At 46.4% G+C, this 24,632-nt stretch overlaps 1 protein-coding gene across 1 annotated transcript in view; it reads right to left on the bottom strand.

Moving 5' to 3' along the window:
* Positions 1-24,373, bottom strand: part of LOC119172681 (uncharacterized) — a 29,343-nt gene extending 4,970 nt beyond the window's left edge. The window contains exons 1-2 of the mRNA XM_037423834.2: positions 24,330-24,373; positions 23,215-23,866 (exon numbers count right to left, since the gene is read on the bottom strand). Coding sequence (XP_037279731.2) covers positions 23,215-23,866; positions 24,330-24,332 — 655 coding nt within the window. The 5' untranslated portion in view covers positions 24,333-24,373. The remainder of the gene's footprint in view (positions 1-23,214; positions 23,867-24,329) is intronic.
* Positions 24,374-24,632: the final 259 nt, after the last annotated feature.

Here is a 24,632-nt window from a genome sequence, read left to right as displayed (position 1 = left end):
CCCCAACAGCTAGTAGCCCCTTCCTTGTCTTTGTACGCTTTTTCACACGACAAGAAAGTACTGCGGCAAAAAAGACTTATGAAGTGCTTTGTAAGTGATAGATGACGGCCAGAAAATTTCACAAACTCTGTCTTTTTTGTGATTAGTATTTTGTCGCGAGGGTGCTGGGGAGTTTTCGCGGGATGTTTACAGCCTTGCCTGCAATATCGGGGAGTCGGCATGTGCGCGCGTCTCCCACAATCAAGCATGGCATTGTGAGGCCTAGCGTCTTGCCATGACCTCCCCCTTTCTATTTAGGTCCTCATCCACCTTTTGTAACATGCCTGATGTGTAATTAAATGGCTTGCATCAACGTCGCAGGCACTTCATAGTACAGTAAAATGACAGCAGAACTCATCGTTGTGTTAAAAGAAAAAAAGCGCTCGACGCCAATGCCATCTGTATTTTAATCTTACAGACTGATGAAGGCGAATTATGGCGTTCAAGATTCAAATACACAATCTAGGAGGCTACCTTGTGTCTCTTTAAGTTTCGACCCTTAGTTTGAGAAGGGATCATTTTACACAAGTGATTTCCACTAACTGGCGGCTCGGCACGCATGTCCACGCTTGATTGGCAACAGGTGGGCTTGCCACCGCTACTTTGAAGACAATGGTTTGGCTAAATGTCACCTTCCTAATTTATTGTGAACGGGGGTGGAGTGGGGTTTGCCCGATCCTTGTAGCACATACCCGCTCCTGATGATGATCGCTGAAGAATAAAGTTTCAATATGTTGGGGTTCAGCAAGTCTTGAGTGGCATATTTCTATCACAGAAAAGGGCATTCAAAAAATATGCATGATCAGAAAGCAAACAAACAAAAGTTTTGAGAATCGAACCCAAGACTCTCCGTCCACGACTGCAAAGACCGGGCACATTATCAATGGCACCAAAGCCTTTGAATTGCAAAGCATATCTTGGCGTTTTCTTTCCTTTTTACGAAGTATTTCTTCGCTTATTCTAAGCACTTTTGACGTCTATCTACGTATATAATTATCTATCTTACTAAGTCCGGGTGCTGCCGTGATCACCGCCTTAGGGTGACACAAAATTAGTCTGGGAAGGCAAGATGGTTCGATGTATATGATAAGCTGGCCATGACGTGAAGAATGTGACGATTCCGTCGCATACGTCGTCAAACTATTTGTGCCCAATGTGTGGCACATACCCGCCGGGGGGTATTTGTCACAGGTGATTGACAGTTTGTCTGCCTAGGAACGGCAAGAGCTGACATTGGTAATTTTAACGTGACAGCGTTAAGAAAAAAAGCTGACATACGTGGTGTTGAACCGACAAACGCCAAGAATAAATGTAAGGGCCCCAGCTGGAATCGAGCCCCCGAATTCCGCTTGGCAATAGAGTATTCCACCAGAGCTTCACCACGTCTCAGCACTGCTTTGGAAAAGTACATATCTCAGGCGTAATGTTGGTGAAGCTTAGAAGTGTGGCAGCTTGGGCTAGTTGGTATGGCATGACGATAGTTATAGCGCGAGAACAAAACGACGACAGTTCGTGTCTTTCGTGTCATTCTTGTCTCTGTGTCGTCGTTTTGTTCTCGCGCTATAACTATCGTTGGTGAAGCGTTATTTGTGGTTCCAATGCTGGCTACCTAAGTTTATACACATTACATATGTACTCATATGATACAGCCCTCTCTTCCGTCTAGCGTGAATTTTAAGTGACATCCACTAAAGTTGAATTGTTTAGCATTTGTGCAAGGCTACTATCCTCACAAGCACAAGCGTTACATATCAGCCCACTGCTTCTGGTGTCGCTAATACTGATGTAGCAGTTCGCATCGTTGCGCTGGGGTAAATAACTGCTTATATAAAAGATATGCGAATGTTGAACCTATGTTTGTACGTAATTTTTGTGCATATATTCAGTGCCATTTCGTAATTATTATTATTATTATTATTATTATTATTATTTCGTTTGAGTACATAGAGAATACAAAGACAAAAGAAATAGGGGGGGGGGGGCACAGGCTATCTTCCACCTGTAGGGACACAACGCCTGTCTGTTCCTTCGGGAAAGGAAGGCATAGAGGAAATAGGGGAAGAAAGAAGGATCGAGAAGAGGAAAGTTAAAAAAGGGGAACAAAAACACACACATGAAAAAAATTGTCACGTGAGAATTGTCTATAAACGTAATGATCTGACGTTCCACTGCAGTATGAAGGGGCGGGACTTTCGACTGTTCATACTGTTTTTAGTGCAGACCGTCGAGAACTGGGAAGAGCGGCTCCAAATGCTGTTCTGTGGCTATTGCTGCTGGTGTCTGGGGACCGGCAATCAGTGATCTAATGACATTGACAAGCATCTTAAGTTGGTTGATGAGCTGGGCATCGTCTTTGACAGAGTCCGTTTTGTTTGCGATCATTTCCACTGTAGGTAGGGCTTAGTAAAAGCAGGTTCCGACGCTTTGCGAGAAGTGATCTCTTCAGAGACTGTCTCAGACGTTTTCTATGGAAGCGCTAGTCACGATGTTACCGAAAGGGAGAAATTCTTGCTTCTGCTCTTCTCTCTAACGTACTTTTCAGTACTGTACTTTGAAAGTGTAGGTACATCAGTTTTGCCTTCTACAGCGGGTGCACGTGCACTGGGGTTGAGAGTCTCCTCTGCCGGGTCTTTTTGGGTCTTTTTCTCAGAACCTTCAATTTCTTTCTTCAGGGTGGGACATTCTTTGTCTGTTGCGAAGTGCTCGCCGTTACAGTCAAATCAATCAGATGTCCAGCTGCCCGAAAATTTTACGTTGTGCATTCCGCCACATTTGGCACAAGCCAAACCACTTGTGCAGAAACTCTTCACATGTCCAAGCTTCAGGCATTTACGACATTGTAAGAGCCTTGGTACGAAGGGTCGAACTGGGTATCGCACTAAACCAGCCTTTATGAGACTAAGAAGCTTTTCACATTTGAAAAGAATCTTCACATACTTTGATGAGCCTAGTCTGCAGACGCTAATAATTTTGCGTGGAAGCGTGCAAACAATAAGGCTCTTCAAAACGTCATCTTGAAGTTCTAAGTCGTCGTCAGATATAACACCAGCCATTACATTTGGGCCCTGGGGTAAAAAAAAGCCCACGTGTTGACACCACAAAGATGCGATAGACCAAGTAGGGTTTGCACCGTCTTCTGATCTGTTGTGTCAACAGCTATGATATTCTTCCGCGGGTTCATATGAACCTCTTAACAAAACCAGGGGCCAAGTTAAAAAAAAAAGTGGTGTAGCTTCTGCTTGGAGGTAGTAGCATTGAGGCTTTCCGTTCCGTCAACAGGCACGTTGGGCTACAGTCGTGACTTTGATGTTGTTGTATATGACAACATCCTCGCTTGAGGACGATGTCGAAGACTTCCGTCTCGGACGACGATGCTTAGCTGGTATGAAGGCTTCTGAGTCATCTAATGTAGCATCAGAAGCGGAATCAGGAGCTCCCAATGCCACTGAAGAACTGAGGCGCTTTCTTGCGGCGGTAGGTCAGTCCTTGCTACAAGACGCTTCCACTACCACGTTTTCCTTAGCACGCTTCACCAGAAAGGCATTTCAGCAAAGCAGAACTCTTGAGCGCTAGTAAAGACAGCTCTGGCTGTTGCTGATGTACAGATAAGCATAAAATACAAAAAAACGGGAGAATTGACAGAAATACCACCAATGAAAAAGTTAACAGCATATCTACTGAGTAAATGATGAGGAGCGGAGCGAAGCGTCCATCCATGCCTTCGTTCGTGCATTTGTTTTTCCGCCTGCCCATCCTTCCATACGTCTGTGTCTGTCTGTCTGTTTGTTTGTCTGTCTGTCTGTCTGTCTGTCTGTCTGTCTGTCTGTCTGTCTTTCTGGCGACGAGCACGAGTCGCTGCGCCCCTTCGTGCCTGCCGCTCCGTATCGTCCACGACGTTTTCAGATAGAAAAGAGACGCGGCGCCCGGAGGCGCTTTGTCTCAGAGCCTCACGTAGCTCATCAACCCATCATCATCCATACGACTGTCCCGACATGTCCTCCTCGCCAAGCTCATGTGAAGGGGAAGTTTCGTTTCGGGCAGGCTGCCTTTACCTTGTGTTACGAAAGACGGCGACGCCAACGCGGTCCGGAAGGCGCCACTCCTCCGATCTCCGCTGACACGATCACCCCCGTTTGGTATCGTAGGTTTCTCAGCTCGCGACTGCTTCTGCGCAGAATTGATAGACGAGCGGACGAGACGATGGTGAGTTAAACAAGGTTTATGTACAGCATATATTTACGAATTCGGCACTGGGGCCGACAGCTCAGAGACTCGGAGAGCCGAGCTCTGCTCTCTAACACATAGGTCTGCTGCTAACACATAGCTCAAGTGCTGGCGACGCGCCGCAGGGCTTCTATTATATGCACCGGGTGTATTCTTTGAGTAACCAAATGTCCAACCAGAAGCGCCGCTGGTCGTGAGGTCAGAATCCTCCAATGGGGTCGCCGCTGGGCCGCGTCATCGAATCTGAAGCCACTGCGTTGCACGTGGTTGCACCCAAGGACGAGTGACGTCGCCGCGCATTGCGTCAGACTCGCCCGAACGGAAGGCGCCAGCTCGCTGGCTGATGTGATTCACTGAACGTGCGCGGCAAAAAGGCGCCGTCGCGTGATGACGCTGTTGAGTTGTTCACCGCGCCAGGCGGGCTCGCGTGCTGGCCTTGACATAGATTGCCTTTTTCAGAGGCATGGACGTTCGTTGTGGACTCGCAGGCATAACAGCACCCCCGCCGTCAAACAATGCGCCGGAAAGACGAGCTGCTTCCACGTGGCTCGGATGTCAGGCGCGCTCGTTCGCCAAGTCCCTCCAGGTTCGCCTCCAAGACCATGGGGAGAACGCAGCTCCAGACTCTGTTCCGGGAACACATCCCATTCTTGAGGACGGATCCCAGCTCCACTAGCTTGTCGCCACAACTTGTCGACCAGCTTCGCTCGTCTCTTCTGACCATCTTTGGTTTCAGCACTTGTCGATGGTTCTGCAACTTGTCAAGAATGGTTCGACAACAGACAACACACGACACAAGCAAGTGCCCTCGGTCACCCGACAGAACACCAGACAAAGTATAATACAACATATACCTAGCTACGTGTCTATCTGAATTTCGTTCCCTCTTCATCAAGAGGCACATGTGGGACACAATACTCTTAAAATGACAACCAAATTTTTACACGTACAATAACTTAACGAAATAGAATATAACATAAAGTTGGCTCCTTGAGCTCACTCTGGACGAAAGCGCTCAGCTAAGGTCGTGATGAGGTGAAAATTTTGCCCCTAATCGCCAGCGAGGAACCGAAAGGTGGAGAAGGTACTAACTAAACGCACGGCTCAATGCGTCTGCATTAGCATTTAGCTTTCTTTTTTTGTAGCGAACGTCAAAGTTGTGCTGTTGGAGTATCATGCTCCACCTCAGTAACCAGCCACTTTTAGGCGCCATGTTATTTAACCAGGTTAGAGGAGAGTGGTCCGTTTCGACCACAAACCTCGAACCGGAGACATAACAAGCTAGCTTTTGAACGGCCCACACAAGGTAAGCGCATTCCTTTTCAGAGGTACTGTATGCCTCTTCCCTGCAGCTGAGTTTTCGACCTAAATACAAAACTGGCCTTTCGTTACCAGCACTGCCTTCCTGGCACAATACAGCTCCCATGCCGCGATCACTCGCGTCGCATTGAATCACAAATCTCTCAGAGAAATTGGGTGCCATGAGAACGGGCTTTTCGCTTAGGGCCTGTTTTAGTTGGCAAAACGCATTTTCCTTTTCTGAGTCCCATACCACTTTAACCGGCTCGGATTTTCGAAGTGCGTCAGTTAGAGGGCTGGCCATGCTAGAGTAGTTTTGCACGTAATGCTGATAGTATCCAGCCAGGCCCAAGAATGCCCTTATCTCAGATTTTGTGGTTGGTCGTGGATAGTTCACGACGGCGGCTACCCTAATTTCTGAAGGTCTACGCCGGCCACGCCCCACAACGTGCCCCAGGTAAGACACCTTGCCGCACCCTAGGTGACATTTAGTAGGTTTCACGGAAAGACCAGCTACTTTCAACCTGTTCCGCACGACGCGTAAATGCTCGACATGTTCTTCCCAGTAGTTTGAGAAGATGGCGACATCGTCAAAATACGGCAGAGCGAATTCAGAGAGGCCTTTAAGAACGCGGTCCATTAAGCCTGAAAAACAAAAGGGCGCATTTTTTAATCCAAAGCTCAGCTTAAGTGGACGATACGTTCCAAATGGAGAAACAAATGTGGCATAGCGGCTAGCACGCTTCGTAAGGGGGACTTGCCAATACCCTCGCACGAGGTCTAACGTGGAAATATAGCTGGACTGTGACACAGTTTCCACCTTCTCCTCTAGGTTTGGTATCGGGTAAGTTTGGTCTCGAGTTGTGGCGTTAAGACGCCGATAATCGATGCATGGCCTCGGATCTTTTCCTGGCACCTGAACCAATAATAGAGGGAATGTATAGTCACTCTCGCCCGGTACTATGACTCCCAACTCCAGCATTTTATCGATCTCCTCCTTCATTATCTGCTTTTGCACAGGAGAACAACGATACGGCTTGCTACGGATTGTCTCCTCACAAGTTAACTCGATATCGTGTTCGATCACCGTCATGTTTCCGCGACGGTCTGAAAACACGTCTTCAAACTCGGAAACAATCCTTCTCAGGTCCTCCTTTTGGACTTCACTTAACCTAGGCTCTAGGTTCAACTGCTCCAAGATTACCTCCAATCCCCTCTCGATTACATCATTAGAACTCAAAATTTCTGCTCCCTCTTCCTCTGAAGCATTCAACAGCAGATTTACGACCACTTGACGTTGAACGTATGGTTTCATCAAGTTACTGTGGTAAATTTTATTCGGCCGCCTTCTTAATTTCACTTCATAATTGGTATCAGAAAGCTTCAATATTACTTTGGCGGGCCCTTCCCAATGAACCTCAAGCTTGTTCTTTTTGGACGGCCGCCGCACATTACCTGACTACCAACGTCAAAAGCACGCTTCTTCGCCGATTTGTCGTAGTACTCTTTCGACAACACTTGTGCCGCCTTCATGTGGCTTTCCACTAGATCTTTCGTTTTTCCAAGCCTCTGAAGGAGGTCTAGAACATACGCAACTACATCAGGGTCCTCATCAAAACCCTCCCAGGACTCGCGCAGCATCCGCAATGGTGTTCTCAAACTCCTGCCATAGACAAGCTCTGCAGGGCTAAAACCAGTGCTCTCATGAGGAGCTGATCTCAAAGCGAACATAGCGGGAGGAATACACGCTTCCCAGTCGCATTTGTGCTCGTAGCAAAGAGCTCTCAGTATCCGTTTCAGAACGGAATGCATACCCTCTACCGGATTAGGTTGCGGGTGATGCATCGAGCTGTGCACTACTTTTATTCCGCATTTATCCATGAAGGTAGAGGTAAGGCAGCTGGTGAAGATACTATATTTGCCCGCGGAGGCGTGGGTTCAAATCCCACCGCTGCCACCACTGATACGAAAGACGGCGACGCCAACGCGGTCCCGAAGGCGCTACTGCTCCGATCTCCGCCGACACGGTCACCAGCCGTTTGGTAGCGTAGGTTTCTCAGCTCGCGACTGCTTCTGCGCAGAGCTGATAGACGAGCGGACGAGACGACGGTGAGTTGAACAAGGTTTATGTACAGCATATATACAAAGTCGTTACAAATTCGGCACTGGGACCGACAGCTCAGAGACTCGGAGAGCCGAGCTCTCCTTTCTAACACATAGGTCTGCTGCTGACAGATAGCTCAACTGCTCGCGACGCGCCGAAGGGCTTCTTTTATACGCACCGGGTGGATTCTTTGAGTAACCAAATGTCCAACCAGAAGCGCCGCTGGTCGTGAGGTCAGAATCCTCCAATGGGGTCGCCGCTGGGCCACGTCATCAAATCTGAAGCTGCTGCGTTGCACGTGGCTGCACCCAAGGACGAGTGACGTCGCCGCGCATTGCGTGAGACTCGCCAGATAGAAAGGCGTCGGCTCGCTGGCTGAGGTGACTCACTGCACGTGCGCGGCAGAAAGGCGCCGTCGCGTGATGACGCCGTTGAACTGTTCATCGCGTCAGGCGGGCTCGCGTGCTGGCCTTTACACAGATTGCCTTTTTCAGAGGCATGGACGTTCGCTGTGGACTCGCAGGCATAACACTTGGCAAGGGGGCCACCGCTCAGCACCAGGTGCCAAACAGACGCGGCCTCCCTCGCGGAATACAAGCGAGGGAGACCCAACTTCGGCGCGGTAATTTCGGTCACAACAAGCAAAGTGGACCTACCCTGACCAGGTAGGCTACCGCAGTGCGTGGGACATGCTGTGGTCATGGCCCGTCTCCTGACCGCTAGGCCCCAGCGAGACACTCCGTCCCTTCGGGACTACGAGACTACTGTTTGGTGTAGAAGTGAATGCCGCTGCACGCAAACCCAACGTACCCTGGTAAACCAGCACAGCTAAATGCCTGCTTCGCCTTTCACAAATAAGGGAGACACCCTCCGCCTCGACGGGTAGAGACGGCAAGCACGGAGACGGGGCCAACACGGGCTTAGCGGGTAAAGCCCGACAAGGCGACAAGATCAACGTAGTGCATGAAAAAACCAGGCGAACAACCACACAACCTACCTACTCAGGGGCAACCGGCTTGCTAGGCCACGTCATGAAAATTTAAAGAACTCCATCATTAAAAATTGATGGTAATCTGCCCTCCTGACTCACTGAAAATTGCAGCCGGACAGTGCCACATTTCGTAAAACTTTGCACCTAGGCGCTGCCAACCAATCATCATGGACGTTAGTCACTGGAATGGAGACGTATTGCAAAGTGTCATGACGGGCGTGTTCACGTGAAATGGTGCGATAGGTGTAAAGAGACAATGTGCAAGCTCTCTCACACCAATGTACAATACATTTTCAACAACTTCTATGGGGGCAAGTTTAAATTTCATGTTATTGTGATTTCTATGGCAGAGATATAAACTATGATTTTTTTATTGGCTGCATAGCACTTTTTTGTTAAGATACTGATCTTCTTTCGGTAGGCCGTACTAGCGCATATTCATTTTCTGATAGGCCATACATATTATCGCTTTAGCTTAGCAGCTACGAAGTTATTTAGTGACAAACAACACATAATGTAACCAAGGCTTAACAGTCAAACATGTTCAGCTGTAAAATATATTGGCAACCTAAATACCACAGCTGATACACTTCAGTAATCTGTGAGAACTGACGACATGTACTGGAACTGTATTTGTCAGTTTTCACTTTGGTTTATAGCCCCTAAGTGGTACTGTGGAGCTGAACACGCAATTCGACATAATGCCAGAGGGGAAAGCATGTGATCTGCAGTTTGTTGTAGATATCCTTCGTTCACTGAAGTCGTTCTTCGTCTACTGAGTCAAGTTGATTTAGCAACACAATTTATCGATAATGCTGACCAAACTGGGGCTTCCGACAGAACACTAATTTCCACCACACCTCAAAATGCATGAAGCATTAGAGAGATCGGACGCAGCATGCTCTTATCTTCAGGGTTGCGTACTGTGCACGAGGTGGTGAAACCGTGCCCTAACAGATGATTCTTGCGAAGGCTAACTATTACGAATTTTTAATCTAAAGAAAGAGAAAACGTTAAGGCGAATTGAGGTTCCTGGGCGGCGCTCACTAGTATAAAATGAACTGAGACTACTAGAAACTCAAGTCCTGGAACAGTGTGTGTATGCCGAGAATTTCCACTCATCATTGCAAAAAAGTAATGGCCCCATGTATGGTTCCATCTGCACAGCAATGGGCGCTCTAGTGTACTGCGAGTGTGCCGGGAAAGACAAGGCGATAAAATAGGATTAGTCAGCTAGCGTAACTAGGTCGACGGAATACGTAATTATTCTAGCGGTATATATTAGGGAGGCTGACTTGGCGTAAATGTCACATTAAAAAACCTACTCAGGCTAGCGTTGTAAAATTTAAAGGATGTCTAATAGCGGACGTGAATAGATAGCAGTTGCAAAGAAGTTTGGCGTATTCTCGAGCTTGGCAGTAATATACTGCCTTCACACGCTTGCTTCGTGCATAAAAATTATTCCCTTCAACAATTTATTCAGTAAGGCAGCGTGACGTTTACGCGGACTGAAGCTACATTAATCTAAAACACGTCAGAGTATGTAGGTTGTAATATAAAACATCACCAATGATTACACACTGTTAAATAAAAATTCAGAGCACAACTGTTTACGTGTTAAGGTTTTTGGGATAGGTCGAGGGAAACAATTTGACAGAGGAGCCTCTGTATGTACAGTTTCATACCATTCTGTGAGGAGTACCATGGCTGGCATGGCAATTGATGTGAAGAAGACCTTGTGACCATATACACATGCAGAATTATTGAAAGGGCACTAATACTGTACTGCACTTTGTTTAGACGAAACGCCAACAGTGCCTCATTGGCAGCCACAGACACCTATGACACCATTCAAAACTGTGCGCACATTTACCTATTCCTCCAGACTGATTTGAGCGGAAGTAGTTATTAGATAGTTTCAAACATCAAATTCTTGTATGTATTTCCAAGGACTTTTTCATTTATGCTCATTTTGTGTATGTGCCTTAACTTGGACGATGCATGTACTTATACGTGTTTGAAAAACGAAGATAATCAGTTTAACTATGTTATACATCTTACCAAAGACCTCTATGGAGTGCTCAGGCGTAGACGAATAAAAGATATCTGTGACATCATAAAGTTTTTGGTAGCCTTTATTACGTTGGAGGGTATTTCGACTACGGACAGCGTGGCGAAACCTTCTACCCAGCGCTTGACTGCAATTTTAAAACATATCTGTCGAATCAATAAGTTCAAGATGTACTTTGTAAATGTTAAAGGATATTTAGGCGGCCAACAAAGTGCAAAGGCCTTAAACACAGCACTCATCTTCAATCGCAATTGAACCTAAAGTTTTTTTTTGGTACCCAAAAAACTTGTTCTAATACAGTTTTTAAAGACGATAGCCTTTCCTGGGTGCCTTTGACGGAAGAAAATTTGGTCTGTCTCTGTCTGTCTGTCTGTCTGTCTGTCTGTCTGTCTGTCTGTCTGTCTGTCTGTCTGTCTGTCTGTCTGTCTGTCTGTCTGTCTTTCTGTCTGTACATATATCTGTTTGTCCGCTCTTAACGATACCTCAAATGGCACCAAACGGCCGATCCCATCCGCAGCGCCCACCAATATTGCACAAAAATCAGCATTCATAGCTGTGCGATTGTCATATAAAAACAATTATTGCGCATGTCTGATGCGCCATAACAACAAGTCGATGTTTTGTATGTGTGCCTTTATACTAGAAGAGGCACACACAAGTATCTCTAAGGACTGTAGCGTTTATTGCGCTGTGCTGACAGTGAGTGCAATGCGATGCTCAAAAAAGTAAGTGTTTCCAACGCTTTGCTAAGACGACACGGTAGTGGCACGTGCGCCACTTTTCGTTCTATACCTTGTCACCTCCGAGACAGGCGCACATCTTTCTCCGAGGGCGCGCAAGCCTTCGTCTTCGAAGATAACTGCCAGATGGCGCTCGTGTCTAACGTGCCTCGATGCGCTCGTTCTCCTCCGCTACACGCTCGAGGCACTCTAACGCAGGGCCTCCAGAATACCATTCACCAATTTTCTTGCGCAGAACAAGAAATAAACGTTTTGTTCAGTCTCTCCTGACACGAGATTATCGTCTTTTGATGACATTTGCAGTGTATTATGCAGATTTGGGGCATTTTTTTTGCTAAAGTAATCGAACACTGAAATGACCTATCTATTTCGGTGCTCAGGAGGTAGCGATATTTGTTCCTATTGGTGCAGTTATTGTGCTAACACTGTTTGAATTCTTTCATTTTGTACCTATATACAGCACTCTTTCAGTACCATTGCATCAGGCTGCATTATTCGGAAATCAATGAAGATAACATCAAAAAATTTTTCATGCAGTTATCGGTTCCACTTTTATGACAAAATTGGGCCCTGCAACACTTTTTCAACATGGTTAGAAAACGCTGCCGATTGGTAGTAGAAGCTCCAGACAACACGCGAGCCAAATATTATAGTACACCAGACAGGCGTGGACTTCGCAATAAATTACCAAAGTCAGCTTAAAAATGCTTTCTCTTCTCTCGACAAATCACAAAATATACCCAATAATAACACGTAGAAAACCCATCTATCAGCTATTAGCTGATTTGAACATGCCGTGCTCGCTCATTACAGAGATCGCCGCAAAAGGCTATTACTTCTCCACATGCACGCGCGATCACGCTGAAAAAGCCGCGCATTGGAAGAAAAAAAAAAGAAAGAAATCCTCAAGGTCACGAAGTGCGGGTGACCTTTTTTTGTGGCCCTGCCAACCCTACCTGCTTAGCTTCCAGCGCTTTCGTTGGGGCGAGAGAAGAGAGAATGCTATCGCAGCATGCGACAAACATTTATAACTCCACTCGTAGTGGATGGATTCTCAAATTTTTGCGGTGTTGAATTCGTGAGGCAATATGCTCTTCCAATGAATTCATTCCGTGGTTACCTGAAAAAGTGTTTCAGGGCACCTTTAAGGATACCCTCAATACAGACAACGTTAGACAAGCCTTCCATATGTAAGGCTAGGTTCCAATCCTGTGTCTTATATCTGGGGCTACCTTAGGTGCTGGGTGCGGTTTGTCTTTTTTGAGAATATTTAGACTACATAGAACGCACAAACGTATTCCATACAGGACTCAGTTACCGTCTTATGACGAATGTTTGTCACATCATGATGCGTCAGGCATGGTTAGTTGAGTTATATTGTACTTCGACTACACATGACGTTGAAAAGTCTTCCATACAGAGCTTTATTGCAATCTTATAACCGAGGGCTTTGCAGTTATGAAGTGTCTCATGCGGTTTGTTGCCCCAGAAAAAGATTCGACTACAGTCATCTCAAAGTCTTCCATGCAGGGTTTAGTTGCAATATTATGACCGGAATCGTTGACTTCATCAACTGTTATGTGCGGTTTGTCGCTATACAGAATACTTTGACAGACAATATAAAAAAGTATTCCTTACATGATTCAGTTACACTCCTTTGACGAATGTCTGTGATGTCATGAAGTTTCAGGAATGATTTATGTATTTATTAAGTGCTACAAAATATAAAATCTGAACATGTACCAGCATATTCACGACAATACGAATGAATTGGGAAGTGTATGTATAGGAATCTGCTGATTTCGTAACCTTGATGTTACTTCGATTTTCGCTCAATATATGTTTGAGAACACTCTTCTGGCAGTTGAAAACTTTTGCAACAGAAAATGACAAGAATACTCCATCAAGATTCACTTTCTGAGCCATTCTTAGCAATAAATACGTGCTCTGTAGACACCATTGTATCATTCATTTTATTTCATCGGAAGAAATTACTTTCGAACTCACTCTATATGAATGCTTTATAATTGGTTGTAATACAATCATCATTTTCTTTATAGACCTGATTTGCTTCCCCTAAACACTCAGCAAAAAACAATAAGCATATATATCTGATGGGCAGCCTGAAAATCAATAAAGCGTGAGAAAAGAATGTTTAATTGATATGTGCCTTTATTGTGCTGAACAGGGCATGTTCACCTATAAAAAAGAAAGTCTAGCACTATTTCAGTGCTATATTTACCGGCGTTTTGTGGTAGAGTGGCCATAAGTTAGAGTTTCCAGTAATGCTTGTTGCTTGTTTCGATGCTATGAAAAAAAAACAGATAATATGTATACTTTTTCTGGGAGTCAAACCTCTCAATGTTGACCCATGTAATACACTGCAATGCATATTACATAGAGCTAGCTGTCTTTTTGTTAATGCAAAAAAAATTGTTGATCTGCGAAGATATTTTTGGCCACCTCCCTCGGACTACGCAGAAAGTTATATCTCCTTTTCTGTCTTCATCTTTTTCTTCCTAACTAAAGTAGGTACTAAAAGACAATGTCAAGCCCATCAACAGAGCTTGCTACTCCCCTTAACGTTTCTCTAGCAACAACAACAGAAATAAATCGTTTTCATGAGCAGGACTGTTATGTTCCTGTTTGGCGCTAATAGCAAGGCAGTCAACAGGTGTAAACAAGATGATCGCACCAGCACTGGTAATCCCGCGAACATCGTTGGGTGTGTGCCATGATGCATAGATGTACAGTGTCTTAGAGGTGAACTTGCGTTCGTGGGAGCAGCCCACACACGTGTTGAACTCTGCTGCATACCGCGGTAAGTCAATGCAGTGTCAATTACTTCTAAATAGTCAAAACTGTGCCTGGTGAAGCATAATTATTATTTTACCGTGCTATTGAAAAATGTTTTTTGAACAGTGGATCTCTGGCAGCCTAGCCCCGGATACAAATTTTGGGCCAATAAAGTTTATTCTGCTCAACTCTAACTTCTTCAAAAACGTATCAACTAGCTCCAGTTGAAAACACGCTGTCTTGTGCGGAACTGGTATAGTTTTAAATGAAAATATCAAGCAACACCGTGCACGAGCCTTGGAAGCGTGAGCTTCGAGGCCAAACAGTGGTTCTGCTATAGTGCCTAGAATATACTTGTGTACCTATGTAGCATGAATCTACTGACCCGGTTATGGGTTTTACTGAAGTTCCGCGGAATCTACTGCGCCTGCACAGATAGGCACTATAGTCACGCGCCCTTTCCCTCCACCGGCACCACTAGAAGCTTTTGACGTGTAGGCGCGTGTGTACGCATGCCAGTAGTTAGCCCTCGATGCACACGAGCTCCGACCGAGGGGCCAGGTCTCGTGACGGAGAAAAAATGGGAGCTGAGAGCTGAGAGGCTCATAATATTGACTGACTCCGCATTGAATCTGTTTTGTCCTCGTTCGCTTTATCTGTTACGACGATGCCGACACCATTCAACGCAGGACTGGACGGGCACATGATAGCTGCGCTCTAAAATATTCAGCAACGTCCTTCAGAAACTGTGAAGCCGTATCATCACAGGCAATTTATTTCCTCCGCTTCCGTATTAATTCTTTGGTACAGTTATCTCGCAGACTCGCTTCTAGCTGAAAGTACAACTCCGTTCAAGAATTGGCTCAATACATTAAAAGATGCATATATATGGTGTGGAAATTGGGGCCGAATATCGCTAGGTTGCATTCACCGGTAACCAACTACCTCCCAATGTTCATTCTAATACTATAAAAAGTTTCAGGGGCGAAGCTCCTTGAGCTGTTGGTCGTACGTCCGCAATGTATGTCGTAGTAGCAATACTCCTAGTCGTAGTAGTAGTAGCAGGTCGCCATCTCTACGGCCGGGCTAGAGGAGTGGCACGCGTGCAGTCTTAAGAATTGAGGAGGAAACCCGTGCATGTTAATCTAATTAAAAAAATAGTTGTTTCTGAAGATTGACTGATATGTGAGGTTTAACGTAACAAAACCCGCATATTATTATGACTGACGCCATAGTGGAGGGCTCCGGAAATTTAGACCACTTGGAGTTCCTTAACGTGCACCCAAATCTGAGCACACCAGCATACAGCATTTTCGCCTCCATCGAAAATGCAGCCACCATAGCCTTGATTCTATCCCCCGACCTTGCGGGTCAGTAGCCGAGTACCTTAGTCACTAGACCACCTCGATGGGGCGTTGTTAAAGGGGCAGTATCGTCAAATAACAATCCACGTCAGAGTTAAATAGCAATGTACAACATCAAAAACGACAATAATATCATCAGCAGTGTAATACTTGCCAAGAAATCAAGTTAAATGCAGAAGACCGCATGCGCCGTTGTTGGTAATTTTCAAAATTATCCCGATGGTGTATGACGAAATGCCTACAATTAATCACAAGTAATCGATTTAGCTGCGCTAACCAAGGAACCTTCCTTGCATCAAGAGACGCAAGAAAAAGTTCCTTGTTCGTTTCTGTCTGATTCATGGAAAAAAGAACCGGTGGTTGTTTCTATGGGAAATGGAGCAACTGGTTCAAAAATTCAATTTTTGCTTGGTTAAACTGCACATGCCATGACATCTAGTGCGGCGCAGTTAAACCAAAACACGTCTGTCATCTCGCAGCCATTGGTAGGAAATTTATCAATGGCCGTTGTTGCTGCTGTGGCTCCCGCTGCTTTTGTTCTTCTGCTAATAGTGTCGGTGACCACGTAGGGAAGCCGGAGAACGTTGTGCACAGCAACAGTGACGTGGATGGTCCACTTCTTTCGGCGGGTAACTTGAAGTGTGCTAATTTGATAAGGACCACTAATGTGATTTTGTTTGAAAATAACCCCTTCCTTGGCACAAAAGTTACACAACGAGGAAGGTTGATATGTTACTTTAAAATTGGCACAACGTTACGAGGTGGAGATAAATTATGCCGTACATGACTTCCATGTCATTATTATCATGCTTGGACGTGTCATTTACCTTCGTCGTCTAATAACGTCCTGTGATGTCAAATTTGGTATATGTGGAGCTATCTAAATGGTCGCAAGCGCGTAATGAGCGTGGTATGTTGTCATGTTCTTACATAACACGCATGTGATGATTATCATGCTTGTACCAGTCATATACCTTCGCCATCCATTAATGTCATGTAACACCAAATTTTGTATATGTGTTGATAGCGAAACAGGTGTTAGCGCATCATGAAAGGCCCAATCACTCCGACGTAACGTTGACACGCCCGCACGCTGAGAGCAACGACGCTACGCTATCAGAACGTGAGCACTCTATAGTCGGATGCCAGGTGCGACTGGCGTCGGTCGGCGCCACCCGATGGTAACCGGCGCGAAATGCGACATGCTGCATTTCGTGCCAATGACGTTACCTAGACGGCACTGCGTCTGGCTCTCTTTGTGACGGAGGAATGCTGGGCGTGCTCAAACGCGCATGCGTCAAAGCAACGCAGTGCGGCATGCCCCTGCGAGTATTCGCAATGTCCACGGCCTATGGCGCACCATGCACTCCATGATGACTGCGGAAGGATGATCAACCGGTGAACTCGCATAGGGAAAGATAGGACGCGGAGCGTAATCCCCGTACCGCTTTCACCGGACGAACTCTTGATCGTCAAATGAATGTATATCAGACCAAAATACTTTCCCAACCAAGAGGAACTGCTGAGTGTTCGCTACCTCATTTCTCGCCGAAGTGCCAATGGTGGTAGTGTGAGCTGATTGACCGTGTATCCACTACCCTTTGCGTAATCCTGCGTGTGCTACAGAAAATTGCGTGAGCCAGAATTCACGTATGAACTGAACGACACTCCGAGATCGTTTACGCTGAGCCTTTCTGGCGGATTTGCCGCAGTAGTAATGATGATTTGTGGGGTTTAACGTCCAAAACCACCATATGAATATGAGAGACGCCGTAGTGGAGGGCTCCGGAAATTTCGATCGCCTGGGGTTCTTTAACGTGCACCCAAATCTGAGCACACGGGCCTACAACATTTCCGCCTCCATCAGAAATGCAGCCGCCGCAGCCGGGATTCGATCGCGCGACCTGCGGGTCAGCAGCCGAGTACCTTAGCCACTAGACCACTACGGCTGGGCTTGCCGCAGTAGTAGGCCACTAGCGAATAGCGTGGCGTCGCGGCTGCGCAGGAACGGATGTTCCTGCGGAGCGACGGTTTGCAAACATACTACGCCGTCGTTACTTGCACTGTAAGCATCATGCAGCTGCTTCTTCAACGCAACACAAGCATCTAACTTCCCATTAGGTAGCACTTGTGTCGCAGCCATGATTAGACTCTAACAACGTGCAATTTCATGCACTTCGATGTTGCAGGTTTCATCAGTGCGATCGAAAACAAAGAATAGCGAATCGAATACACGCGTACGCTTTTCGAAAGGTCAAAATTGCGAAAATTTGTCGCACAACATTGTCGTTCAGACGCCACCAGTAAGTGTAGGAGAAGTTAGCGTAGACTGCAGTCGTGACTGCATATTTCAATGCTGTAACCAATTCGCTTCGCTCGTCGAGCTCGAGCCGCGTTGGCGGCATGCGGCGTTGTGTAATATTCACTGTATTTAGACACATTCAAGGCACAAAAAAGTATGTTTTTATTTTGAGCTCGCTGAGGAATATTATGCAATAATTCCAATCAAAGTGACTTACGAGCGTGAAAAAAAAAAACATTTACACATGACGGAACGTGTAATGCAACTCTCGGCTCGTTAGCTAGCAGCTGATCGTTCATCGTCGCTGTGACTCTCAGCGCGTTGACAACCATCTACGTCCAGTGAAAAATCCTCGACGTCACGATGGTTTCTTTGAACATCACTGATGAAAGTAATCCGAGGAATTTTCTCCGCCGAGCGACTACGATAGCACCAACAACGCGTCATTGCACAACAACAACACGGCGTCACTCACCACGCTTACCTCGGGTTGTGGAGATCGTTTCGCTCCGATACCCGGCAAAAAGATAGAGAATAAAACATCTATTTGCGACCGAGGAAGGAGTGTCAGTGAGTGGGCTCCTTAGTGCAGGATCGCATTGGCACGGGCCGCTGTCACTCGTCTCACGAGGGCCTCTTGCGTCTTTGGATACAAGCTGGACAGAGCTGCCTCCCACCCTACAGTGTTGGGCTGTGCTCTTGCTTGTAGAGGTGGATTGTGTGGGCATTCCCATAGCATGTGGAACAGGGTGGCTGTTTTAGTGAAACAGAACCTGCACTGTGGTGCGTATGTCGCAGGATCTATCTTGGACAGTATGTATGGATTGGGGTGAGACAAGGTCTGCAGGCAACGCCACGCTACCTGAGATTCTTTACTGAGCTTTGGCGCCGGGGGCGGAAGTTTCCGTCTTTCGAATCTTTGATGTTATGGAACATCGGTGTATGTTAGGAACGGGTCCATGCGCATACACGAGGGTGGGTGTGATATGCCGGAGTCGGAGGCCCGGAAGGGTAACTCTCGGACTGAGGCATGGGCGAGCTCATTGCCTCTAACTCCGCAGTGGTCGGGTATCCATATCAGCTGTTAGATCCTTGCTTCTTCCATACTAGTTGTGTCTGGGTCCTGGGCTGATATACAATCAACCTGTTTTCCACAATGAATGACGCTTGCTTTATATTTGCCGTTCACTGGTCCAGCTGTATTGACAAAGAAGGCGCCCTCAGTATCTGTGTAGTTGTCTTGAACTTTTGCCCGTGCCCGACGTCGATGTTCGTGGAACTGAGGATGCATGTTGCCTGGAAGTGGTTTGATGATGAAGTCCTGCCTTCATTCATGTGCGATACGTTGTTTTCCTCTTCTCTCAAAGGTGGCTTCGATGCCAAGTTCTGATAGTGTTTTCCGTCCCGTGTTGGTGACGGCGAGGCGCAAGACTTGATTCATGTGGTGTGCATGGAATAGTTCTGATACAGTATTGTGGAGCCCCATTTGAAGCAGACCTTCCATGAGGGTGCACTGGGGAATGTTCAGAGCCTTTTTGAGAGTCACACGTATGAATCTGTCTATTTTGTGCTCGTCTGCTTTTAAGACCCTCAGGTAAGGAAAGCTATAGACTATGCGGCTGATAAGAAATGCCTGAATGAGTCGCATTATGTCGTGTTCTTTCATCCCTCGTCGTAGGTTACCTACCCGACTAATCATGCGAGATATTTGTAGGCAAGACGTTTTTACTTTACGTAAAGCAAATGAGTTGTTGCCCCGATTATTGAGGTGGGCCCCCACAATTCGGATGATTCCAACCTCTTTAATTTTCGTTCCATTGAGTTGTACGCTGAGGGATGTATTGTCAGATGCGTTATTTGGATATACTAGTATTTCTGATTTGGTGGGGGAGCACTCCAGACTACCTTTGCGTCCTATCTTTTCGGCGATGGAGGAAGCCTGTTGGAAGGCTTCTTGACATATGACCTAGGTTACCAGACCGGCTCCAGATTGCGACGTTATCCGCATATGTGGCGTGGCGTACTTGCAAAATTTCATTTAAGGCCTCCAGGAGGTGCATGAGGGCGATATTGAAGGAGAGCGGAGAAAGGACAGCCCCTTGGAGAGTACCGAAATCACCCAGGGTGATGGGGGACTGTAACTTGCCGGTCTGTAAGGAAGTCCCCCACGTATGCATATAATTTTGGACCGCACCTAAGTTCCCGTAAGCTAGCCAAGATAGTGAAGTGCTGAACATTGTCAAAGGCACACTTGAAATCAATTGCGAGAATGGCCCTTTCTGTTTGAGTGGTACCGCTAGGTAGGTTGACAATCTCGTGTTTTAGTCGGAGGAGGATGTCCTGCGTTGAAAAATGGGGACGAAAGCCGTACATAGTGTCAGGCAAGGGGTTCTGTTCTAGATATTCGTTTAGCTTTATTTGTATGGCCTTCTCTATCACCTTACCAGCGCATGATGTGAGGGATGTGGGACGGATGTTGTCAATATTGAGCGCTCTGCCGGATTCGGGATGAAAGTGAGCTCGACCAATTTCCACTCTAGGGGTAGCGTTCTAGGGTCCCAGTACTGGTTCATTTTATTCACTAGCAACTGAGTTATGTTATCGCATAGCTTAGAGAGCAGCCCTATCGATACATGAATAGTGTCCTAGGGCGGAACCTTTCCTCGTGCTTTGTATTGCCACTTTAATTTCGACGACCGCAAATGCTTTTGAAAGTTCTGGATTATCGGGGCCGTCATAAAGGGGTATGGATGCATGGTCCCGCGCAGTTTTGGCATGCTTCGACTGTAGGGCACCGAGTAAGTTCGCATTGTTGCCAGAGAAGCCATGTATAACCCTCTGAAGGCTTCTTCTGTTCGCGCCTCTGGTAAAGTTTGGGTCAATGAGGTGACGCAAAAGGTGCCAGGCAGACTTCGTATGGAGAGACTCTGTAAGGGAGTCAAATTTCGAAAACCAAGTTTATTTAGCGAGTGCTATTGAGTATTTCTCTGCCTTAGCAGTGAGGGTAGCAATACGTGTCTTGAGTCGGCGATTAAGCCTTTGTTGTTTCCAGCGTCTTGTGAGTTGTCTCCTGGCGTCCCATAAATGCAAGAGATGGCTATCGACCGCTGGAGCTTCAAATGTAGGTGTAACAGTTTTGTTAGCCTCGTCCTTAAGTTCCAGTAAGGTGCCGGCCCATTCCGAGTAAGATGTGGGAGTTTGATGAAAGGGAAAGTTTTCTGTTTTGCAGAAAGCTGGCCAATCTATTAGCTTGACTGTCTATTGATGTTTCTTGTGTGTGCTATACGATAAGGACGTGTGAGAGAAGAAATAATCGCTCCCGAAGTTATCTTGTGAGTTCCACCAGCGTGGCTGAGGAAGGTTGATATCCATCGTCAGATCGGGGCTTGTATCCTTCGAAACATTGTTATACGTGCGAGTCGGATAGGCTGGTTCGGTGAAGAGAGTGCTACCCTCGAGAGCCATGAGGTCGTACAATTTTCGTCCTTTGGTGTCCTCTTGCGTATAACTCCAGGAGGCGTGTCGGGCGAGAAAGCCGCCTACTATAAGCAGCGGAGCATTTAGAACTTCTTTCCTGGCTTTGCGGAAGACCTTTAAGAAGGTGTGGTTATCAGATTTGGGTCGACTGTACATCTCAAGCACCTACACAGGCTGCTGAGAGCGCTTGATAGGCAAAAGGCGTATGAAGACGTGCTCAAACTGCGTATCACGTGGGTCAAGATCTACCATGACCGCAGTGCAGGTGTTGTGAACGGAAGTGCAGACTGATGTGTTGTGTTTGTTGGCATGTGTTGTGTACGACGAAAATCTGATAACGGGGACTACAGTAGCCTGTAGCGCTATGATGCCGGGTTTGTGATCGAGCGTACCTATGTATTGTTGCAGTGATGCCACCTTACGGCGAAAGCTTCTGCAGTTCCACTGTATTGTGTTTAGGCTTCGAGGAAGCTATGCCATTAAGGGTTCGAAAATGTCTCCCCCGAATCACTGGTTTTATGCACTGTCGCGGAGATATCGTGGCACCCCGTGAGTAACTTAACAGGTGTTCTTCTGTGCTCCTGTTCCGGCTGTGAGACGCTGCGCTTGTATTTGCAGGTGAGGGCATTTAGTTCAAGTAGCTTAGGCTGCACGGCTCCCTTGATTGAGGCCAAGCTTTGTTCCTTGATCTTTTGTGATCAGGCTGAATGTTGGTCCCGTTTTTGTTGTAGCTCCTCGCTGATCTGTAGTTCTAGGGGTGGTGTGAGCACTTTGACAACAGTATTTATGATTTGTTCGATCTGGTCTTGGTGGGATTTTTCGCCTGCGTCAAGCGAGGGAGCCTGAGTATCTGTTTCAATGAATGCGGTTGTAGATTGAAGCGTGGTTGTGCTGGTTGGTGGTTGCCTAGATGTTTGTGACTTCACGAGTTGTTCTAACTGCAGCTCATGTCAACTAACCAGTTGTAAAGGCGCATATTCTCTCAAGTCAGCGCCTGTTGTGTCTGTCTTTTTTGTAAAAGCTTTCACAGTTTAGAGAAGGAAGTTTACAAAGCGGAATTCTTGCTGCGCTAAAACATGTCAAAGTAAAGCATCTCCTCGGTTTTAAAATAAATTCTCGGCTTCAGAGTTATAAAATTTTTTGCAATACGAAGAAGTGTATGCAAAAGCAACTAAAACGACAATATTGCAGAATACGTGTTTATTTCAAATAAACTCTCCATCGGTGGTCGTCGGAGCATTAATGAAACATGACAGTAATATCTGCATCCTTGTTCGTATATCTTCGCCTTGCAATTAGAAAAATAGATTCTGGAAAAAAGAGAATGCATAATTAAAAGAAGTCATGTGGATTCATTGTGCAGTGCAGACATTCAAATGCAAACTATTCAATTAGAACACTTCAGGTACCTTTTCAAAGCGTTTCTAATGCAACAGGATATTTTTGAAAACACTTCGCTTGCGACAATTGAAATAAGCAATATAAATATGAGAAGTAGGTCTTTTTCGTATGCTTTATGAAGTTTTGCACGTGATAAACAAGCGAAAAATAATTTTATACCAATTTTCATAAGTGCGTAACATTTTCCTGACTACATTTCTGCGGAAGCTTTAAGCAATAAACAGTCTTAGGCAGTAAGTGGTAATACGAATGTTGTAAAAACATTGCTTCAGCACAAAATGAACTTTTTTCCCTTACATGAGTCCTAAATAATCCTGAGCTTGCCGTCATATACAGAGAGTTTCCTCTTCTTGCGTATATAGAATCGCCCGCTGAACTGAAGACTTTTTAACTAGTTTATACTTACACTTCTTGCGGAGCAGAGCACCATATTGCAAAGGAGTGCCAAGACCATAGGCGTAGTTCAGGCCGTAGCTGAGAAGACCTTGGCCGAATCCGTATTGGCCAGTGCCGTAGCCGAGGCTGCCAACGCCATAGCCATACACTGGAGTGGCGTGGTAGGCAGCGACAGCTGGGGTAGCGTGGGCAATGGTGGCGACAGCTGGGGCAGCAGCGTAGGTGGCAACTGGAGCAGCAGCGACGGTGGCGACTGGAGTGGCATGGGCGACTGTGGCAACTCGGGTCACAGCGGGAGCAACGGCATATGAGGCAACTGGAGCAGCAGCCACGGTGGCAACTGGAGCAGCTGCAACAGTGGCGACTGGTGTGGCGTGGGCAAGAGTGGCGACACGGGTCACAGCTGGAGCAACAGCGTAAGAGGCAACTGGGGCAGCAGCCACTGTGGCAACGGGAGTAGCGTGGGCTACAGCGTAAGAAGCGACTGGGGCAGCAACAGCGGTGGCGACTGGGGCGGCAACCGTGGCGTAGGAGGCCACTGGGGCAGCGTGGGCAACAGTAGCCACAGCTGGAGCAGCAGCCAGGCCGACACCGTAGCCAGTGGTGCCGACGAAACCAGCAAAAGTGCTGGTGGCCAGAGCCAGAACAATGCAAGCACGGATCTGCAATTGTAGGTGAAATATAAAACAATGCGCATACGATAGAGTTGTTTTAGGGGTGTATGCGACTCTAAGATTGTCTTAACTGCAAATCCATCTAGCTGACCAATATTTCACACAGCAAATGTTTCAAAGTTATACATGATTCAGCACAACTTTACTCCACGTTATATAACTTCGCGCATAACTACTTCCGCCAAATATTCATCACAATATTTGCAATCATCTTTCGCACCGTCCATTTATTGTAATATCGTCGTGTTTTACTAAGCAGAACATTGCCAGAGAGCCCATTTTCTCGTCGTCTTACTGTAATGATGCCGTTTTGAAACGATCCTAGATTGCCGGGGTCGTGCGAGACCAGCAACACCAGCACACTTTAATTCAGGTTAAAAATTTGACGAGGTGGTGAAATGGTGGCATAACCTTCACAAAAAAAAAACGAGAGAATATGCTCGTATCTTACCATCTTGATCTTACAGCCACTGTTGTGTCAAGTGCTGATTTTGGCCCTTTTAGTGGTCGCTTTTATACCTCTGCACCCCAACTTTTTTCGTGCTCCTTACACCCTTGAGTAAAAAAAAAAAAGACAGTCCTGCGAAGCCGGTATTATCAGTTTACTGCCATGTGGTCACACATTTGGCATAAGAACAGATGAACGCGTGCCGAAGAAGAATGAGGTTCGACGCGGCAATCGGTTATCTCGAAATATTTTCTAGTTTGTATTTTCTACACATTTCTGAGGGCGTTGGTAGCGGAGTGGAAGAAA

The sequence above is a fragment of the Rhipicephalus microplus genome, chromosome 3 (genome assembly GCF_043290135.1).
Source record: "Rhipicephalus microplus isolate Deutch F79 chromosome 3, USDA_Rmic, whole genome shotgun sequence".
Lineage (NCBI taxonomy): Eukaryota > Metazoa > Arthropoda > Arachnida > Ixodida > Ixodidae > Rhipicephalus > Rhipicephalus microplus.
The sequence above is the reverse complement of the archived record's forward strand: the minus strand, read 5'-3'. Positions and strand labels throughout refer to the sequence as shown.